The sequence below is a fragment of the Corvus kubaryi genome, unplaced genomic scaffold, assembly GCF_017639235.1.
Source record: "Corvus kubaryi isolate FWS band 111438036 unplaced genomic scaffold, C.kubaryi_AGA036_p1.0 65048, whole genome shotgun sequence".
Taxonomy (NCBI): Eukaryota; Metazoa; Chordata; class Aves; order Passeriformes; family Corvidae; genus Corvus; species Corvus kubaryi.
Genome location: NW_024581723.1, coordinates 53,321 through 71,017, shown reverse-complemented (window position 1 = coordinate 71,017; position 17,697 = coordinate 53,321). Strand labels below are relative to the sequence as shown.

Here is a 17,697-nt window from a genome sequence, read left to right as displayed (position 1 = left end):
AAAATATCAGAGTGTACATGCTTACACACAATTCTTTCCAGGCTTCTTAAAGCAGTATAAACATTACTGGGTGCACTGACTAGGATGCTATCTTTTGTACATGAACTTTAAAGGCACTTAGGCAGGGTTTCATCTTCTCCATCAGAACTCTTGAAGTCACGCAGCAGAAGGAAATCCATTCCTCTTAAGTTACATCAGCCTACTTCTGATGTGATAGTTTCTGTGACCTCAGGAACGTCAGAGTGAAAAAGGCCCCACCAGTCTTACTCACATTCTTACCACAGCTTCTCCTTACACTAGAGTGATGAGTAGTTACCCATACCAGGAAATACTTTAAAGAGTTGAGTTTCAATGGTATCTTTTGCAATGACCCTTTGTGGATCACGTAACAAACACACACACAAACACATATGCAGTTTACATCTTCTAAAGCACTTTTCAGTCAGGTCTACCCAGTCGTTGCACTGAGTGTCCATGTCTTCCTTTGCATTTTATGGGCAAGTCCACAGACAAGGATTTGCTGAGCTGTTACCTTCCCTTCTGCAGAAGTTAGCATACATTATCAGCTACAAAAGGAATTTATGCTGTTCCAGAGCATAAGCCTTTTTGAGATTCTATTAACTTAAGTAAAAGAAACAGAGGCAGAAAAAGATCTTCAGCTACCCAGGGTATACACTAGTTACAGTGACAATACAGTACAAAGGAACCATCAGGATAAACAGTATTTAACGGCAACAAAATGTAGGATTTAAGGAAAAAAAACCAAAAAACAAAAACAATGCACTGAGAGACAGCTGGGGAATCTTGTAATTTCTTATTTAAAGTCACAAATTAACAAAAAATAAAAATAATTTCTAAGAAATTTTTAAAAATATCACAGAAGAAACACACCAAGCAGAACAACTACTGTTCTTCCATTACCTAATTACATTCCAACTGGAACCTGCTTAAAGATTCCTACTAGAATCATTGTCTGGTCTTCGTCTGTCATCTTCCTCCTCCTCTGATTTTATTACTTGATACTGTAAGACAAAAACATAGAAAAGGAAGAAGAACTTACTGGTATTGAGAACTCCTCTGCCAAATACTTCAACACTGATGCTCCTCTAGTCAAAAAGTTACTTCTCTCTGCCAGATTGCCCTGGAGTTTTGTATCAAACTCCTTTCTGACAACTGAAGCAACAGAGTCAATTACTATGAGTTTAACTTTCTTTGAAATAATTTCTTCTTCCAAAGACATAATCCTGAAAAAAAAAAAAAAAGTCACTGATATCATTATATACACAATAGAACCATTTTATAACCCTGAAATTTTTTTAAATAAAGTTTCCTTTCATAAGCTGAAAGTCAGTCCCTCTTTTTCCCTCCTCACACATCACCTCCATTAACATCTGCATGTATTAAAGAGATTTGAAAAGGAATCTGAGGCTCAGTGGGCCCAAGGCAGGATCTCTCCAAAAGAAACTTTTGGAAGACCTCTAGTTAGCAACACTATGCTGTACAACTCCTGAATGGCAGACAGCAAGTAAAGTGGACATTGAAACTCTGCCTCTCTGCGGCCTTCCAGTACTTCAAAGGGATCTATAAGTAGGAGGGAGACTGACTTTTTACATGGGCAGATAATGATAGGACAAGGGGAAATGGTTTTAAACCAAAAGAAGAGAGATTTAGGTTAGAAGTTAGGAAGAAATACTTTAGTCAGTGGGTAGTGAGGCACCCACAAAGGTGCCCAGAGAAGCTGTGGATGCCCCAACCCTGGAAATGTTCAGTGCCAAGCTGGACGGGGCCATTAACAACCTGACCTAGTGGATGCTATCCTTGCCTATGATGGGAGGTTTGGAACTAGGTGATCTTAAACCTCTTTTCCAACCCAAGCCATTCCATGTTTCTTTAATATGCTACTAGCTGTTCACTGATAAAGCTGTATTAGAAAGAAACTATTCTTATAATAATTCTCCCACTAACATAAAACACACAACATGATGCTAAAATGTAACTTAATTAATTTTCATTGTGACATTTGTTCACAAATCAACATAAGGTAACAACATGACAATACAACACTGCCAACAATAGCACTCAGGCTGGTGATCGTTAAACAACTCCTCCCTTCCACTGCTGGAGGAGTCCCCATCTTCCTGGAAGTAAACTGCTTTGGAGGAACAAACTCTATTTCATGGAAAATGTAACTCTTATAGTATGGTCTCTCCACAATCCAAGAGAATATCTGTATCTTGAACATTCCCCTTCAAAGGCTTAGAAGGATCAGATAACATAGAAATTGTCTATCAGAAATTAAAAAACATCAAGTGGAATAGTCACATGTTATGAAATGAAAAGAGCAATGTCAATCTTTCTGTTACTTTGTTAGACACCATGCTGGTATCCACATGAAAAGGTCTCAAATAAATTAATTACTCTTTACAAAACCTTGATATACAAAAATATTGATATAGAAAATCCAGTCAAAATTGTGGGTTTTTTGCTTTTTTTTTTAAACTATGGAAAAGAATACCTCTTCAGTACACTGCAGCAGGTCAGCTCTCGGTACAGGTGGATGCTACGGGTCATGCAGAACAGCTTTTCATCCGAGTCAAAATAAGCAGGGAATCTGTTTGCTGCTATCTCAATCAATCTATTAAAACAAACAAACAAGCAAACAAAAACCACCCAAAAAACAAAAGGCATAATACTGCACAAAGAATAATACAGGCTCATAAGGCACCAAGCATTCAGAAAGCCAATACAGCAAACCTCTGAGCCATAAGCAGATACCAACTAAGACTGGAAACCTTTTTAAAAGGAAAAGCATACTTTATCAGTCAGACTGAAACAGAGGAAGTCAGAACAGTTAGGGTCTCTTTCCAGTGATGCTGAGTCCATGGCACACTAGGGAAAGACATCACGTGTCCATATGCAAAGAAAGGGCCTATCTCCTCTAGAAGGAAACTGCAAAGTTTAGTTACTGAATAAGTTCTTCAACTTTTATACCAGAGGTTCTACTCAATGACCAAGCATTTTCCTATTCTAATTATTTTATCTAAATATTAACTTCATTTCAACAAAAGTACTCTCCAGTTCTAACCATCTTACTTTTCACCTTTATCTTGCAGTGAAATCATAAAGTTGGCTTTGTGTGACCACAGAAATTTAACAAACTGCTAAGAAGCAGAAGAACCATTAGAAGACCCAATGAACATGGAAGCGGGACTGCAAAGAACAGAGCCCAGCTCAACTGCAAATATTTATGCATGCAGTACATGTATGGAAAATATGCCTGACAAAGTAAAAATCTTTTCACAGATAATCTCCTTAAAAACATGAACAATGTCACTTAGATGGGAGACTTCCACCATAACCATTTCTGGTTTATATGACCTATTTATGAAAAGGGCTTGTAAAATCTTATTAAAATACACTTGTTAGAACGCAGCAAAAAAACCAAAAAAGTAAACACCATTGTGTCAGAAGGTGACTGAGGCTCCAGCTGCCAAGGCATCTACAACTAAGCATGCATTCATTCAGATACCACAGCTCCAAACAGCAAGACATGATGTAACAAAAAGACTGAACAGTTTAAGTGGCTCCTTTACTGATAGAACTGAATGCAGGCTTCCATGAATAAATGTTCTCCACTATCTTATTAGCAAATTCATAACCCTTCAAAACCTTGAATTACAATTGCTAAGCATACCACTACTTATTATCAGAGTAGACCAAGGAAGTATATCAGATAACAGGTGATAACACCAAAAGAAGCCAGAGGAAACTGGATATTTATTATTTGTTGTCAAAATACATTCATATTCACAAATTATGACTTTGAAAAAATCTCTCATACAGATGTAAAACTAAACAGTTTTCAGTTAAATTATATTTTTTACGTAAAATCATTGAGGAAACTAAATGGTATGCATTTTAGAAATGCTGACTGCCTATAAACTCCTCAGAAATCACTTGAAAGAAGTTCCACTCCTCTGACCACCAGACAATTTCACCTAGATCCTTAAAGAGACAATCCAAGAACTTCACTTTGAAACTTGTAGTTACAATCTGTACACAGAAATTTTTTTCCACAATGAAGATTTTATTTTTTAGTAACAAAAAATACTTAATTGTTTGTATTTTAAACAGACACATCCTACCACCTATAGCTTGAGAAGAGTGGCATCTAGTGGATTATACTTGTGGGCACAACTTGGTGGTTATCTCAATGCTTTTGATTTAGGCCCATTTCATTAAAACACTAAGTTAAAGCCATTTTAGGGAAAACAAAATTAAAATCAGTTTTATTTGGTTCAAAAATAGAAATACTAAGCTTGAATGTCAATATACCTACCCTGAGCAAACCATTTCAATAGCCTGAATCTCCTTCATTAGGTACATCACTTATCACATCTAAACTTGTCCAGCAGAATTTCCAGAGACAGAATTTTGTCTGCTCACCTGTACAATTAATCATGTAGACTATTAGGGCAATGGTGAGCTACTGTCATAGGTTAGCAAGCACAGTCCCGGAAGGGATGTCCTTGCTAAGGGGTGCTTACAGTTTCCTCTGGGACCTGACAGAACCTATCAGCTGGCCAGTTTGAATATGGACAATTCTTTAAGCCACTTAAAGTTGTGATCACCTCTGTGATCCACATTTAAGAATAGACAAACTCCCCCCCAAGCTCTCTCTCGTTTCCGGCACTGGGACAGGTGGCTGCGGGCCCCGTGTGGGGGCCAGAGGGCCACGGCCATCCTGGAGCCGATGGACCTGTTCCAGCCGTGGAACCCCCCCCACTGCCTTGCCGTGGGCAGCCGGAGCGGCTCGGCTCTCCCCCCTCTCCACTGCGATAAGGAAAATTCAACATTCCAGCTGCAAAGCTGCAAGGCCGAGGTGAGATTAACCCTTTTATTGCTGTGAAGAGCTGAAAACCTGAGGGAAGAGAGAGAGGAGATGCTTAAAGCTGAAATTCTGTTGTGAAGCTATGATATATCAGAGTATCCCGTTGTCATTTCATGAAGATATGGGGGGTGGAGTGTTCAGCTCGTGAGCAAAAGCACCTGCGCTGAGATAGGCAGATGCTGACGCAGCTGTAATTTCATGAGAAGTTTGGACAGGGAGAGATGGACCAGATGAGGACTTTTGCTCCAAATGGGAAAGGAGAAAACCTCAGTCCCTAGAGATGCTCCCAGAGATAGTCCTAACGATGAAGATGAGGAAGACCCTTTGCTCCCAGGGAAGGAGAAGGGCCTCTGCTTTTGTTTCTGAACGGTTCAACCTTAAAATTGTACCCCAAAAAACTTCAAGAGTGGACCCTCGAAAGCAGTTGCGGGAAAAGCTGCAAGTCGGGGGAAGGGACTCACATGCAGGCAGAGAGACTCCTCTTCCTAAATGGACTGAACAATATTTGGAAGTGGGCGGCTGTCTCGTTGTGATAATGTTTTCATAGCACGAGCAAGAAGAGACTTCTCTTTCTAAATGGACTGAACAAGGTTATTATGGAAGTGGTAAACAGACTGAACATCTCAAGGGTTGTCTTTTCACATTGTCAGTGGGAGAAGGGAGGAAGGTGGGGGAAGGAGGAGAGTTCTGAAGGTGGTATAATTTTTTTTTCCTTCTTTTAGGTCTGTTAATAAACTTCTTTATATTCTTTCAAGCTTGGTGCCTGCTTTGCACTTCTCCTAATTCTTATCTCACAGAAGATAAACAGTAATGAGTATTTTCGACCAAACCACTACACGAAACTGGTGTTGCCGCCCGGTTACAAACCCAACCCGCTACAGCTGCCATTAAATAGCCTGCATGAAACGAGATGCCACTGTGCTTTCTTACAGCCATGCATATCACAAAGAACATCATTATACACACTGACCTAAAACGACATGTTGAGATTGAAGCACTATTTACAGAGCTCCATGCAGGCTAAAGTTCTTTAATATTTAAATGCCTTTTGTCATGATGAGATCAAAAATTGCACAGAACGTGTTTTCTCCAATCAGGACAGAAGCCCATGGGATAGATAAATCTGTTTTTTCTCAGCTTTGGTACACAGAAATCTGTATCTAGTGTTTTTCACCAGCAGTATGACTAGTGACAAAAGCCAACTTAAATTCTTTTCAGACTTTCTGAAAAGTCTAGTAAGTTTTCAGTTAATAGCTGGTTACTATATAACTGATTACAACAATTTTGATTTCCACACTTATTATGGCCCTTTCCATCTACCAGTCCTACTGTCCATGTTCTGGTGAAGTGGAATGACAGACACCACTTGCACTTCTACAGCTTTCTCTTACACAAGGGAAAAATACATAAATTACAGAAACCCGTGGCGTATCTTACAAGACCAGCCTCAATTCTGATCACTCTTCCAAGTATTTGCTATTACACTGAACTAAACTGTCATGTTAGAGAATAACGAGACTGCGAAAGTTCATGGAATCAAAGTTCCCTTCCCTGAAGTAAGACCTGCCAGGCAGAGTTTACATCACAAGAAATAAAATTACCCAGCTTTATGCAGTATCTTTCTAGAAGCAGCACAGCATTACAGCCTGTATTACTTAGCAACTCTCAGCCCTACAAAGCAGAAGGGATACAAACACTCTTCTCAGACTTTCTGTAGAGACTTTTGAATGTTAAATAAAAATAGTGCCAGCTAAATGTCTCTATCAAGCCCTTTAAATTAAGGTGCTATTAAATGAGTATTTGTCTTAAGTGTTGAGAGCAACAACAAAAACTACGTATCTTCTACCTGCCATCTATTAATAATACAGGATTGCAGAATCATAAGGAAAATCGGATTAGAAAGAGAACTCGGGAGATTTTGAGGGAACATTCTGTTCAAAGTAGTGCCAGCTATGAAGTCAGAACAAGTTACTTGAGTCTTTATCTAATTCACAAGTCTTCAAGGTGGCAGCACCACCTCTCTGGGCGAAGTTTTTTCACCACGAAGGCAGTTAGGAATTGCAAATCTTCTCCATGTATCAGCCCAGAAATGAAGCTCAATGTATGCCTGCTGTCTCCCAGCATACACCCCTGTGCCATCTCCTTAAGGCCTCCTCACTGGCAAGAGAAGGCCACTGTTAGATTGCCCCAATGCTTTCTCCCCGCTATACTGAGCAAGACCTCGGTCTCTCCACAAATGGAAAATGCTCCAGCTCCCAAACACCTTGGGAAAAGGGGATATGCACCTCCCTGGCTCTGATGGTTCAGCTCCTTAGAAGATGCAGCATAGAAAGTATAAGGTATAGTCAGTCTGCTGGAACTGTGTTTATCATTTGCAACTGAGCAATATTAAATACGATTTAATACATAAGTAGTCTTATCCTTAATATTATTTTCACCATGTTTCCTTTCTACGTCCTATTCTATTTTCAGCAGTTTCATTTTCATGTGCATCTGCTTTCCTTTTCTTTAGCATTCATTTCTAAGTGACAAGTCTTAACGCACTCTTTAGGTCCTACTTTTTTTACTACTTACATTTCAGGGACCTGAAACAAAACTTAAGTGGTATGTAAGGAGAAAGCACCATATTTTGCAGAGCCATTGCTTGAAGATTTTTTTCTTTAATATATTATACTTTAAACTTTTGTGAAATTACCTTGATAAAAAACAGGGTTAGAAATCCCACCTTCTCATCCATGATAACTTGAAACGAATAATCAATGGACATACATTTACTCTGATACTCCAGATTAATGCCATGGCTATAGCTACTAAATCATCGGAAATATATGAATTATTTCAGTGAACCTCTTTCTGCCCATTTTTCTACACAAATAAGGATTAGAATACTTTACTTCTTGTCCCTCCCCAGACCCTTAATAACTTTTGAACTTGCTCATTCCAAACAACAAACAACAGGGACACAGGAACTGAAATCCCAAAACCATCAAAGCCTCAAAGTTTAGCAAAGTTGGTAACTAAGCAAAGTAAATTAGAGCTACACTGCTGGATTTTTCAACAGTTAATCAGCCAGTTAACATGGGAAGCAGTGGCAACCCACACGTGTAACTCTCAGGCAATAAGGCACAGAGTGTCTCCTGTCCATTCAGCACTTGAACACACCAGCAGTGCACAGCCGAGCCCTTTCAGCTGCATGGGCCAAGCAGGAAATATTAGAAGAACCAGAAACATTACAGAAGTAAGGTAATATGGTACTGCATAGCTGCTACGGACATAGGAGATGCAGAAGGGAATCAGAAATGCAGGAGGATACAAGGCCCCGTTCAACAGAAACAGGACGGAAATCTGAAGGAAAACGGGCAATGTCAAGTCCCGCTGTTCACTGGAAAACCTCCATTGCCTTTGTAGTCAAAATGCTGGGCCTTTACATGCTCTAGTTAACTTCCCGTTAATTCCACAAACCAAACTGCAAAGCAAGATTTCAGGTACAGAACTGATAGGACCATTTATAAATTTAAAATCATGCCATTCACCTTGTCATACCAGAATCTGCAACATCATACAAATTAGGAAGGTGAGCAAACCATTTTATTAAATTAATTTCATCGTCTACGGAATAGCTGCATATACCAGAGGAATGTTTAATAATTACCACCAGTATTTAAAAGTGCACAATTACTGCTCAAAAAATAATTGAAGGTTCCAAGAGAAAAGGTGCTAAGAAGTTATGCGTATTTTAGAATTTTGCATCTTACCTTTCAGCACTGAATGCAGACTCTGTGTCAATGTATATAACAGCCCCATCTAGTCCTCCCATGCTTACAGGCAGTGTAGCCAGAACACTCACCATAATACAAAACTGAGTTTTGCCACAACCTGGTGGGCTAGTTATCTGGAAAAAAAAAAGATTAGCAACATAACATCCATCACCATAATTCTACTCTTATTTCAGTCACATCAGCCAGTGTCCCTCCAATTCTGCTCTTCCAGTTACCAAAGGAGGAGACAGCCATGAAAAGACACAACACAGCCCACAAAGACCAACTTGCAGTTACTCTTGGATCTGTACCTTGCAGACAAACTCATCCCCTGAAGAATAAAAAGCTTTTCAGACACAGCATTATGCTTACACTTTATTTCTTTGACATCATTGTTACCTTTAAAATTTAAGGTCGCCTACTCTCCCCCTCATCTCACAAGATCTTCCCTAGAGACACCTAGCTCTCTTCCATCTGTCTCTGTGCTACCTTCTAAAATAGAGCAGAATTAGAAGATTCACAGTTGACATCGTCATCAATGGCTTTTAGAGCTGAAAACAAAGTCCAGAGCTAAAGAGCTCACAGACATAAACAACTCCTTAGGAATCATCACTACCTTGGTTAAACCAGGTCTCCTAGAAATCACAAGGATAATTGCTTATAAAGACTGAATGGTCAATATGAACCACATATATACATGACAGATTTTATCTGCCCCAGAGACTACACTGCAGTATGCAGTGTGTGGTTTTTCATTGGTGTTAACTCCCTATTACCATATTTCAACACCAACACCATGCAATGATCCAGACCAGCTCCCCAGTTCTAAGCTTCCACGTGCGCTCACTGAAAGTCCCTGTGGTGAAGCAGCATTCAAAGAGAGCAGACTCAGCTCAAATGAAAAGGTTCCAGTGTGATTTTGAAGAGAAAAACCACCAGGATCCAAAGAACACATTGTTTGATGAGATCACCAGTTTCTAAGAGCAGTATTTTTCTCCTAGAGATGGCAGTCTGCTGTTCTTTATCCACTGCAGATCTTCCAGAGATTGTATCTGAATGCTGGGCTCTGTGTTCAGATAATTGTAAGTTCATTACTACTACAGAGGGTCTTTAAATACAATATCGCATTGTCACCACTTCTGGGAAGGAATATGATGAAATCTTAAATAGTAAGAGGGCCAAAAAACAGCAAAACCAAAGTGACTTTAGGCAGTAAAAACACAGTGATGGGTTCATTCTGATGCTAGGAGCAACAAACAAGTAATGCAAGGTGTAAAAGCAAGTCTCTCCAGGGAGGTTGAACTGTAAAACAAAGCATGCCTTCTCAAAACACCTAGTACTGCCAGAACAAAAGCCTAAATACAGAGCTGTTGTTTTAAATTTAAAAAGAAACTTTACAACAGACACTCAAAATCAAACTGATTTTTGAGACTACATGCACAGTAGTTTGGTTTCAAGCAGAAACACTCCTCCACTGCGAGATATTACAGTATTTCTATGGGGTTTTTTTTAAGCAGCAGCAGCATGACTTGAAGCACAGAGGGAAATGTTGAAGGATCACATTAGCTACAGTTAAAGTTGGTTAAAATCCTTTTAATCACTTTTGTCTTTAAACAAGGCCTGAAAGCCAAGCCATATCAATCAATCTACTTGAAGCTTTAATGCAAGAGAAGCATTAGATGATTTTTGTTTAGAAGCACACACTGCATTTAGTGAATTACAGATCAGGAATCAGTCATATTTATGCAATTATCTGTTCCCCAGCCAGTGTACATAAATTACAAACTATCATATCAGCAATAGCTGCTACAATTTCATATGAACCCAAAGCATACATAAAAAGTGCAGAGGCAATACACATTCCTCAGACTGTGATAGCCAATGAATCTCACCAGTTGTTTCTTGTTAAAAAGACGACTTGAAATGAATGAGGCAAGGATATCAATCCAGACTGTTAAATTAAAATGTTTGGACAACTGTGAGGATAATTCATAAAAACATTTGTAGTTTTAGCCTTGCCTGGGAGTTGCACTGGAACCAACATCCATTTCAGTGGCTGATACAGAAGCTAATTCAGCAGAGATGCTATAGAAATGTCCAAGGATATGAGCATCATATCAGAAAATGAGGGAACCTTGCAGTATGACCCAGCACAAGGAAGCAAGCCAGTGGAGCAAGAAAGTATTTCTATTCCCAAAGACAATACTTCATGTTTAATTCGCATTCCTTTAAAGCGCCTTAAAACAGGCTTTTAAATAATCCACAGTGAACAATTTTATAAAACTACATTTTATTGTAGCTAGCACTGTTTCAGCAAGTGTTTAGAACAACAGAATCCTACTTGAAATCCCTCTAATAAATGTAAATTGAATGTCAGCAAAAAGTTTTTTTGGTTTGTTTTACTCTAAATTTGCTCTGAAAAAAAAATCACCTAGATAGAAACATGAAGACTCCAACAGTTTTTAAAAGTATATTTTATTAGGCAGAGATAAATTATTTTTCAATGAGTTATGTATTATTTTCTCTGGCACACCTGTAGGGTTTGGATGAAATCACAACGAGCTAATTCTTCTTTATCTACCAGAAGATTAAACTCTTCAATATTCAAAAAAAGTAACTATTTTAATTTTTCGTCATGAAACTTGGCCAAAAGCTCTGACCACAGAATTTCAGCTATGATTTAGTCTCCGACTTAAAACCTAATAGTGGCTTGGAAAAAGAATGATCTGAGACAGTGTAATGCAAATCAAATCCCTCTGGCACTCAAAAAGCAAGAAGTCTTGGCTGTAGAAGATACCACCACAAATCTTAATCCCTCTGATAAGGTACTCAAATTCCAAGTTTCCAGCCACCCTCACTGCTGGCTAAAGTAACAGAAAGACAATGATTTAGCCATACCAATAAGGAAGTAAATGCTGAATCCAGCATACTTTTGAAGAGAACTTCTCTCAGACTTAAAATATCTGTCTAATTCAAAAATACTAGAAGACAATCTACTTGTCAACTATGCTCCAGTGAATTGCAAAAAAGCAAATTAAAGTTGTTAAATCCTAAAATCACTAGAATCCAAAAAAAGAAAAGAAAAAGACCTGAAAACGTTCACAAGCTGCAGTAGAGCATAAAAGCAGCAGAAGCACAGCATCAAAGCAGCAGCAGCAGGCACTTGATAGCTTTCTACTAAAATTTCATTTAATAATCCTGATGAACACTCAGAGTGCTGCCAACCTTTTAAACTACTTCAGATCTCAAGACACTTGCATAAATGCTTTTAAAAATCCCAAGAACCAGGCTTTAAAAGAAAAAAAAAACAGTTTCTGTATAGTTAATGGTTATCTGCCTTTACATTTGCTGAGAAACCCCTAATAGGTGCTGTAATTGCTCTCCACACTGAGTATCTAAAAGGCAAATAAAAAGCAATACACTATTTTATTTTTTCTCAGACACATCTTATCTTTTGAGTTATTCATCAAATTTCTGGATCCTACCTAGTTATCTCTACAGTATTTCTGAGTAAATAGTTATGTATCAGTCATCAACGAAGCTCAAGGTGGAAGGACGCAGTGCTTGCAGTTCTGGTCTCATCCACTACGTGTTTTGCACAGATGTCAACATCTCCCTCCCTCCCTTGGTGAGATCCCCCACTGTAGAGAACTGCACCAGGCAGGTCTTCTCATTTTTAACCAAAATATCTTAGAATACAAAAAAATTCACATTGAAATGCTTTTTTTTAGAAGAAAAATTAAAAGGATAATTTTACCTTTCCTGGTGCTGTGCTTTTCATTTACATTCAGATAAAAGTTTGGCCTGTCTTTGAATATGTTCATTCCCCCCCAACTAACTTTAAATACAATGGTACATAGGGAGCATGACTATTCTTAAAGTACAGTTTATCAACAGTTACTGATGTTTTCTTATATTTAAAGAGCTAAATATTTTAGGAAATCACTGGGGGGGAATATTAAAATTGAGTATTGTGATAATTAACCAGGTTAAGAGGTAGTACAAAACATGTAGCTCTGGAAAATTAAGCACTTACATTAACTTCCTGTAGAGCATTATTTTATATCATCTCAGGAAAATTACATTTGACATCCATAGTTTGAGATCAACTGCTTGCAGAGCTTACTTTTAAACAAAACTTAGCCAACATAAAGCTTAAAGGTCAACTAAACTCCCCGAAAACTCCCAGCATGTTAACCACTGTTTTTCCCCAGATCTTCCTCTGGAGCAATGCCAAGAACATGGCAATCAGCAAGCCTGAATTCTATTACTGCTCTAGAGCCATTCTACCTGGTCTTCAGGCAAGAACACATCAAACAGACTGCACTGACTGCTGAGTGACAGCTCCATTTAGGATTAAGAACAGACAAATATTTATGACACTGTTACCAGCAGCCTTGTAAATTAACTGTGTGGCTCTTAGAATCCAAAAGGATCACATTCACTTGGTTTTTTTAGCAGAAAAAAAAATTCATATTCAGTATTTCAAATATTTGGGCACCACTCCTCAGCCAGCTACAAGATCAAGGACAAATCATCCTATCACAGAAAAGACACATCTCTATTCTACTTCTTTCTCCTGCCTCTGCAGCAGTGGCTCTCCACTTCGGCTAAAGAAGCACAATTCAGAAGTTTAAGCAACATAGGCATGTGAACAGCCATTCTCTGACGCCAGTGAGGAATGGTGAGTGGACCACACAGAATTCCTGGAAAGCTACATTGTAGCTGTAAGCATGCATCATCTCTTTTCAAACATGGACTGTGCTATTTCATCAGCTGACCACATGAACCACAATCCATAAGAAAAGACAAAGTCCAGCCACTGCTTTGCTGATAAAGAAAATATTTTTAGGAACCAAAAGCTCATCTCCTGCTAAGGCACTATGCTCAACAGCAGCAGAGTTACAATCTCAGGACCACACATATCACTACTACATATACTTCCTACTATATAGGAACAGCTCTTCTTGAAAGAAACAGAATATAGCAAGTTGTTTCTCCCAGAATTTAAAGACTTGTGGTATTCACCTTAAGTTCTTCTGCTCCAAATTTCTTACAATAAATTGACAACAAAGCTAGGTCTAGATATGAAGAAAATATTAATTCTGACAGATCAATTTAAGTTCATGGATGCATTCTTAAACATTTTTATGGTAACCTGTATGGTGTGTATTCCATTGTCCACAAAAAGAAATACTCAGAATCTTTAAAAAATAATAGCCCCTCATTACATAAGAGATCCTAGAGCAGAAACTGTTTAGTCTCAACTCAGTGTTGCTTGAACTCTAGCATGTTTTAAATCACCGTTAGATTTCATAAGTCATTTCTATCATAGATCAAAATCAATCTAGCTTGATTATAGGGTGCAAAAAACAAAAGTATTTTCTTCATAGTAAGATTTTCATCATGTCTCATTTTTATTCCTCTGCTGTGACAATTTGCCACAGTAGACAAAGAAAAGCACTTGGCAAGGACTGTTCTCATTCAAAAATTTTTGTGTATTTTATAGTGTTTGAAGCACCTGACACAAGACAGTCCAACGTATCTGTGACTTTTGACTTCTAGGTAGAATGCTCAACTAAAGTAAAATATATTAAACAATTTACCTCTGTGAGGGATCCACAAGGCACTCCACCATGCAAGACTTTATCCAAACTATGGAGCGTGGTAGATAAAAAAGCTGAAGAAGGATTGACACACTTCCTTAGTTTCATTTCATAAGCCTACAAAAAGAGGGAAAAATATCAGAAGAAAACAAGCAAATCAGAAAATGCTTTTTTTAATGGAAATAGGAAAATCGTATTTGCTTTCAACAACCTGGTATGACTTAACACCAACAGTGAGAGAAGTATTGTTATATTCAGCTATACTCTGCTCTTAGCTCATCATCCTTCCTCATATTTATATCCCATTTATAGCTCACAGAGTAAATTTAAGTCTTTTTTTCTCCATCACCACAATATTAAATAATAAGCCTTTAATCATGACGTGACAAAAGTTGTTTCTGCTCCTATTCAACAAACTTTGTTTCCAACCTGTAAAACTCCCTGATCAATGTTCATTACCAATTTGCAACTACATGGATTAAGGGAAACGTTTCCTAAAGATTCCTGAGTCTTTGAATAAGCCTGGGTTGATATTATAGCCATTCATAATTTTCCACTTTGGTGAGGAAGATTTGTCAAGAAGACAGGACAGGTACAGAACTGAAAATGGTTGGCATTCCTAGTTCTTCAACTGACTAGACAAACTGGTCCAAGATTAGAATTCTGTGTTTTTTACAAATTATTCTCCTTTGGGAAATCAACTTAAACTAGACAAAGAAAAAATAACAAAATGAAAGAACATATCTGGAAACACCAGAACATGTTTCTGCTAGAACTGACACTACCTTAACCACAGAGCATCCTGAACATCAGAAGTTTGATTTTTAGGAGAAACAGCCCAAGACCTATAAACAGAGTTGCTCTATAGTACAGAGTTCCCAGAGGTTTCAGGCTCCTGGCCCAACAACAGAGATTTGAGAGATTCTTGAAGCCCTGTTACAGCATACCACCATAACCTGCCATGACTGACCACTCCAGAAAATCAGATTTCTCTATGCCTGAGAGAAATGCAGGCATCAGATTCATTCCAGTGTTAAGACACTCTGCTGGGAATACAATGTACTATGGAAGCACCTCCAGAGAAATCATTGATAACTAAGGAAATAACCACACCATTGAATCCCAGATGTTTCAGTCCGTATTTGTTGGGACAACAAGCCAGCAAAACAGCTTTCAAGACACACAACAGGCCATTATAACCAAGGGCATGTACCTCACTCAAAAGGGAGAGGAGTTTGCAAACTTTAAGAGTGAACACATGAACTAATGTAGAAGGATTTGAAACATTTTAATTTAATCACTTCTTCATTTAACCTCTGATAGGACTTCAACCTTGTAAACTGCAAATAAACACTGTAGACCATGGAAAGAATATTCTATTCTTTCTTTCCTGCTTTACATGGTCTCTAAAATTTTACCCAGCATTTTCTGGATTTAGCCCACAAAATTAAAGTTGAACAAGACTGTCTTTCACTAAAAAAATTCAATCCTTAAAGCAAGAGTCAATGAAAAATTATAACATCTGTAGACAAGCTTTTCCAATCACACCCTCTGTTAGTTTCTAAAGATTTTCTTATTTCTTCCCATTTCAAGGATTTACTTTTAAATTTATCTTCCAGCCACTGAATCTTGCTCAGCTTTTTGTTCACCTAGATTCTAGAAGGTCTCTAACATGATTATCTTTTTCTACTCAGTTTACAATGTGATCAAGTCACCTCTAAACTAACTTCCTCTCTGATGAGCTCAGTAGTCCTCACTCTATACTTCATAATGGAAGGCAAGTTTTCCAGAAATTGGGGCTTTAATGTGTATCCTGGCATACTCTCAAATTTTGCTTCCAATGTTATATCCGGACAGTATCTTCCCCTTATTTATACCTCTTATTATTTAATTTATTTAGATGGGTTTTTTACTCAAAGGTATTGTCAAACCTTCTTGCTACATTGGTATTGATGCTACATCACTCACTCAGACATGAAGTCCATTTGGTATCCTGTGCTTGCAAAGATTAAATTCACATCCCTTAAAAACAGCTAACATCTGTTTCTGGAAGCACAGCTCTGTATTGCAGGCACTTACACAGCTGATCACCTGTCAGCTCGCTCTCTATTAACAGACCTTGACCACTGCTGTCTGATAAACTTCAGCATTCGCCAGGCTTCTCAGCAAAGAAACTTGATTGAATAGAGAAGAGTGGATGACAGGCAAAAGCAAATTCTAGAACTCTGTTTAAACTTCCACTTCTCTCCAATTTATTAATTAGTAACAGTTACTGGTGAAAAACTAGTAATTAGCTAGCTTTAAATACATTCAGTACAAGTTATTAATTCTTCTATTACTAACTTTATTGCAGCATATTAGTGAATTTAAAGGTTCACAGAATTACTGCTACAATTACTACGCCAATTACACATAATAAACTTTGACATGGATTATTTTTGTCAGGAATAAAAAGGGGATTGCATTGAATGGGGTCAGAACTGTGTGTATCCTCTCTGTTCTAAAAGACATTTTCACGTGAATTCAAAAAAGATAAGAAAATGCCGCCACTGCATTGCAGCTAACGCGTTTCGTTCTTGCACCCTCCCCAGTTAGGCTACTGTAGCCTAAGGCTACACTACAGCTCATTTACACGGGTGGAAAAAGTCCTCAAGAAATTATTTTCAGGATCACTTCACTTCTTGGCACCACTTCTATACCTAAACCAAATTTATACCAGAATTCTTATTATTTTCTTGGACTAAACAAAATTTTTATTTTTTTAGTTGCAGGAGCCAAACTAGAAGCAATTTTACATGCTAGATTGCCAGAGAGTATGACTTATTTCCCTACTGCACTTGGAACCGATGCTGCAAGCCTGAACAATCTCATGGGGCTATAATACCTAATAAATGTAACTGCATCAACCTAAAGTACATCAGAGACCTACATTTAGAAATAAAAACTTTATGTTCTTGCGCAATAAAACTGAGACACCACAAGCCTCCCAGCTAAAAAGATGAGCAACAATGTTCAGCTTTTTCCCAGATATTGTATCAAAACAGTATCAACACAAGCATACTTACTGTCTGCATTTTGGGAGCACAAGCTCGGCTGACCTTACAAAGAAGCTTCTGCACCTCATAGAAGCTCTGTCCCGTCACTTTCATTAGCTCCAAGAGGGAAAGACATAAGAAGTCCTGAAAGATTATAGAGCAGTTCAGAGAGCTCAACCTACAAATCCAGGCTGGGGACTAAACTGATGCAATCTGTACAAAACTAGTACATATTCCACAGATTTACCAACGCTCCCTTCAGATACTCATAGCCATTGATGACGTCCCCTCTCAGTCATCTCTTCTCCAGGCTGAACAGACCCAGCTCCCTCAGCCCTTCCTTGTAAGAGAGATGTTCCAGTCCCCTCTTCATCTTCATAGCCCTCCACTCAACCTGCTCCAGGATC

General features: G+C 38.2%; 1 protein-coding gene across 2 annotated transcripts in view; it reads right to left on the bottom strand.

Moving 5' to 3' along the window:
• Nucleotides 1–937: 937 nt before the first annotated feature.
• Nucleotides 938–17,697, bottom strand: part of LOC121672925 (DNA repair protein RAD51 homolog 2-like) — a 59,398-nt gene continuing 42,638 nt past the window's right edge. Inside the window, exons 3-7 of one of the 2 annotated variants that reach the window (XM_042045851.1) lie at nt 17,321–17,434; nt 14,256–14,372; nt 8,647–8,783; nt 2,516–2,635; nt 938–1,244 (exon numbers count right to left, since the gene is read on the bottom strand). In XM_042045851.1, the coding sequence (XP_041901785.1) occupies nt 1,013–1,244; nt 2,516–2,635; nt 8,647–8,783; nt 14,256–14,372; nt 17,321–17,434 (720 nt within the window). In that variant the 3' untranslated portion in view covers nt 938–1,012. The remainder of the gene's footprint in view (nt 1,245–2,515; nt 2,636–8,646; nt 8,784–14,255; nt 14,373–17,320; nt 17,435–17,697) is intronic. The other variant, XM_042045852.1, reaches the window with a different exon arrangement.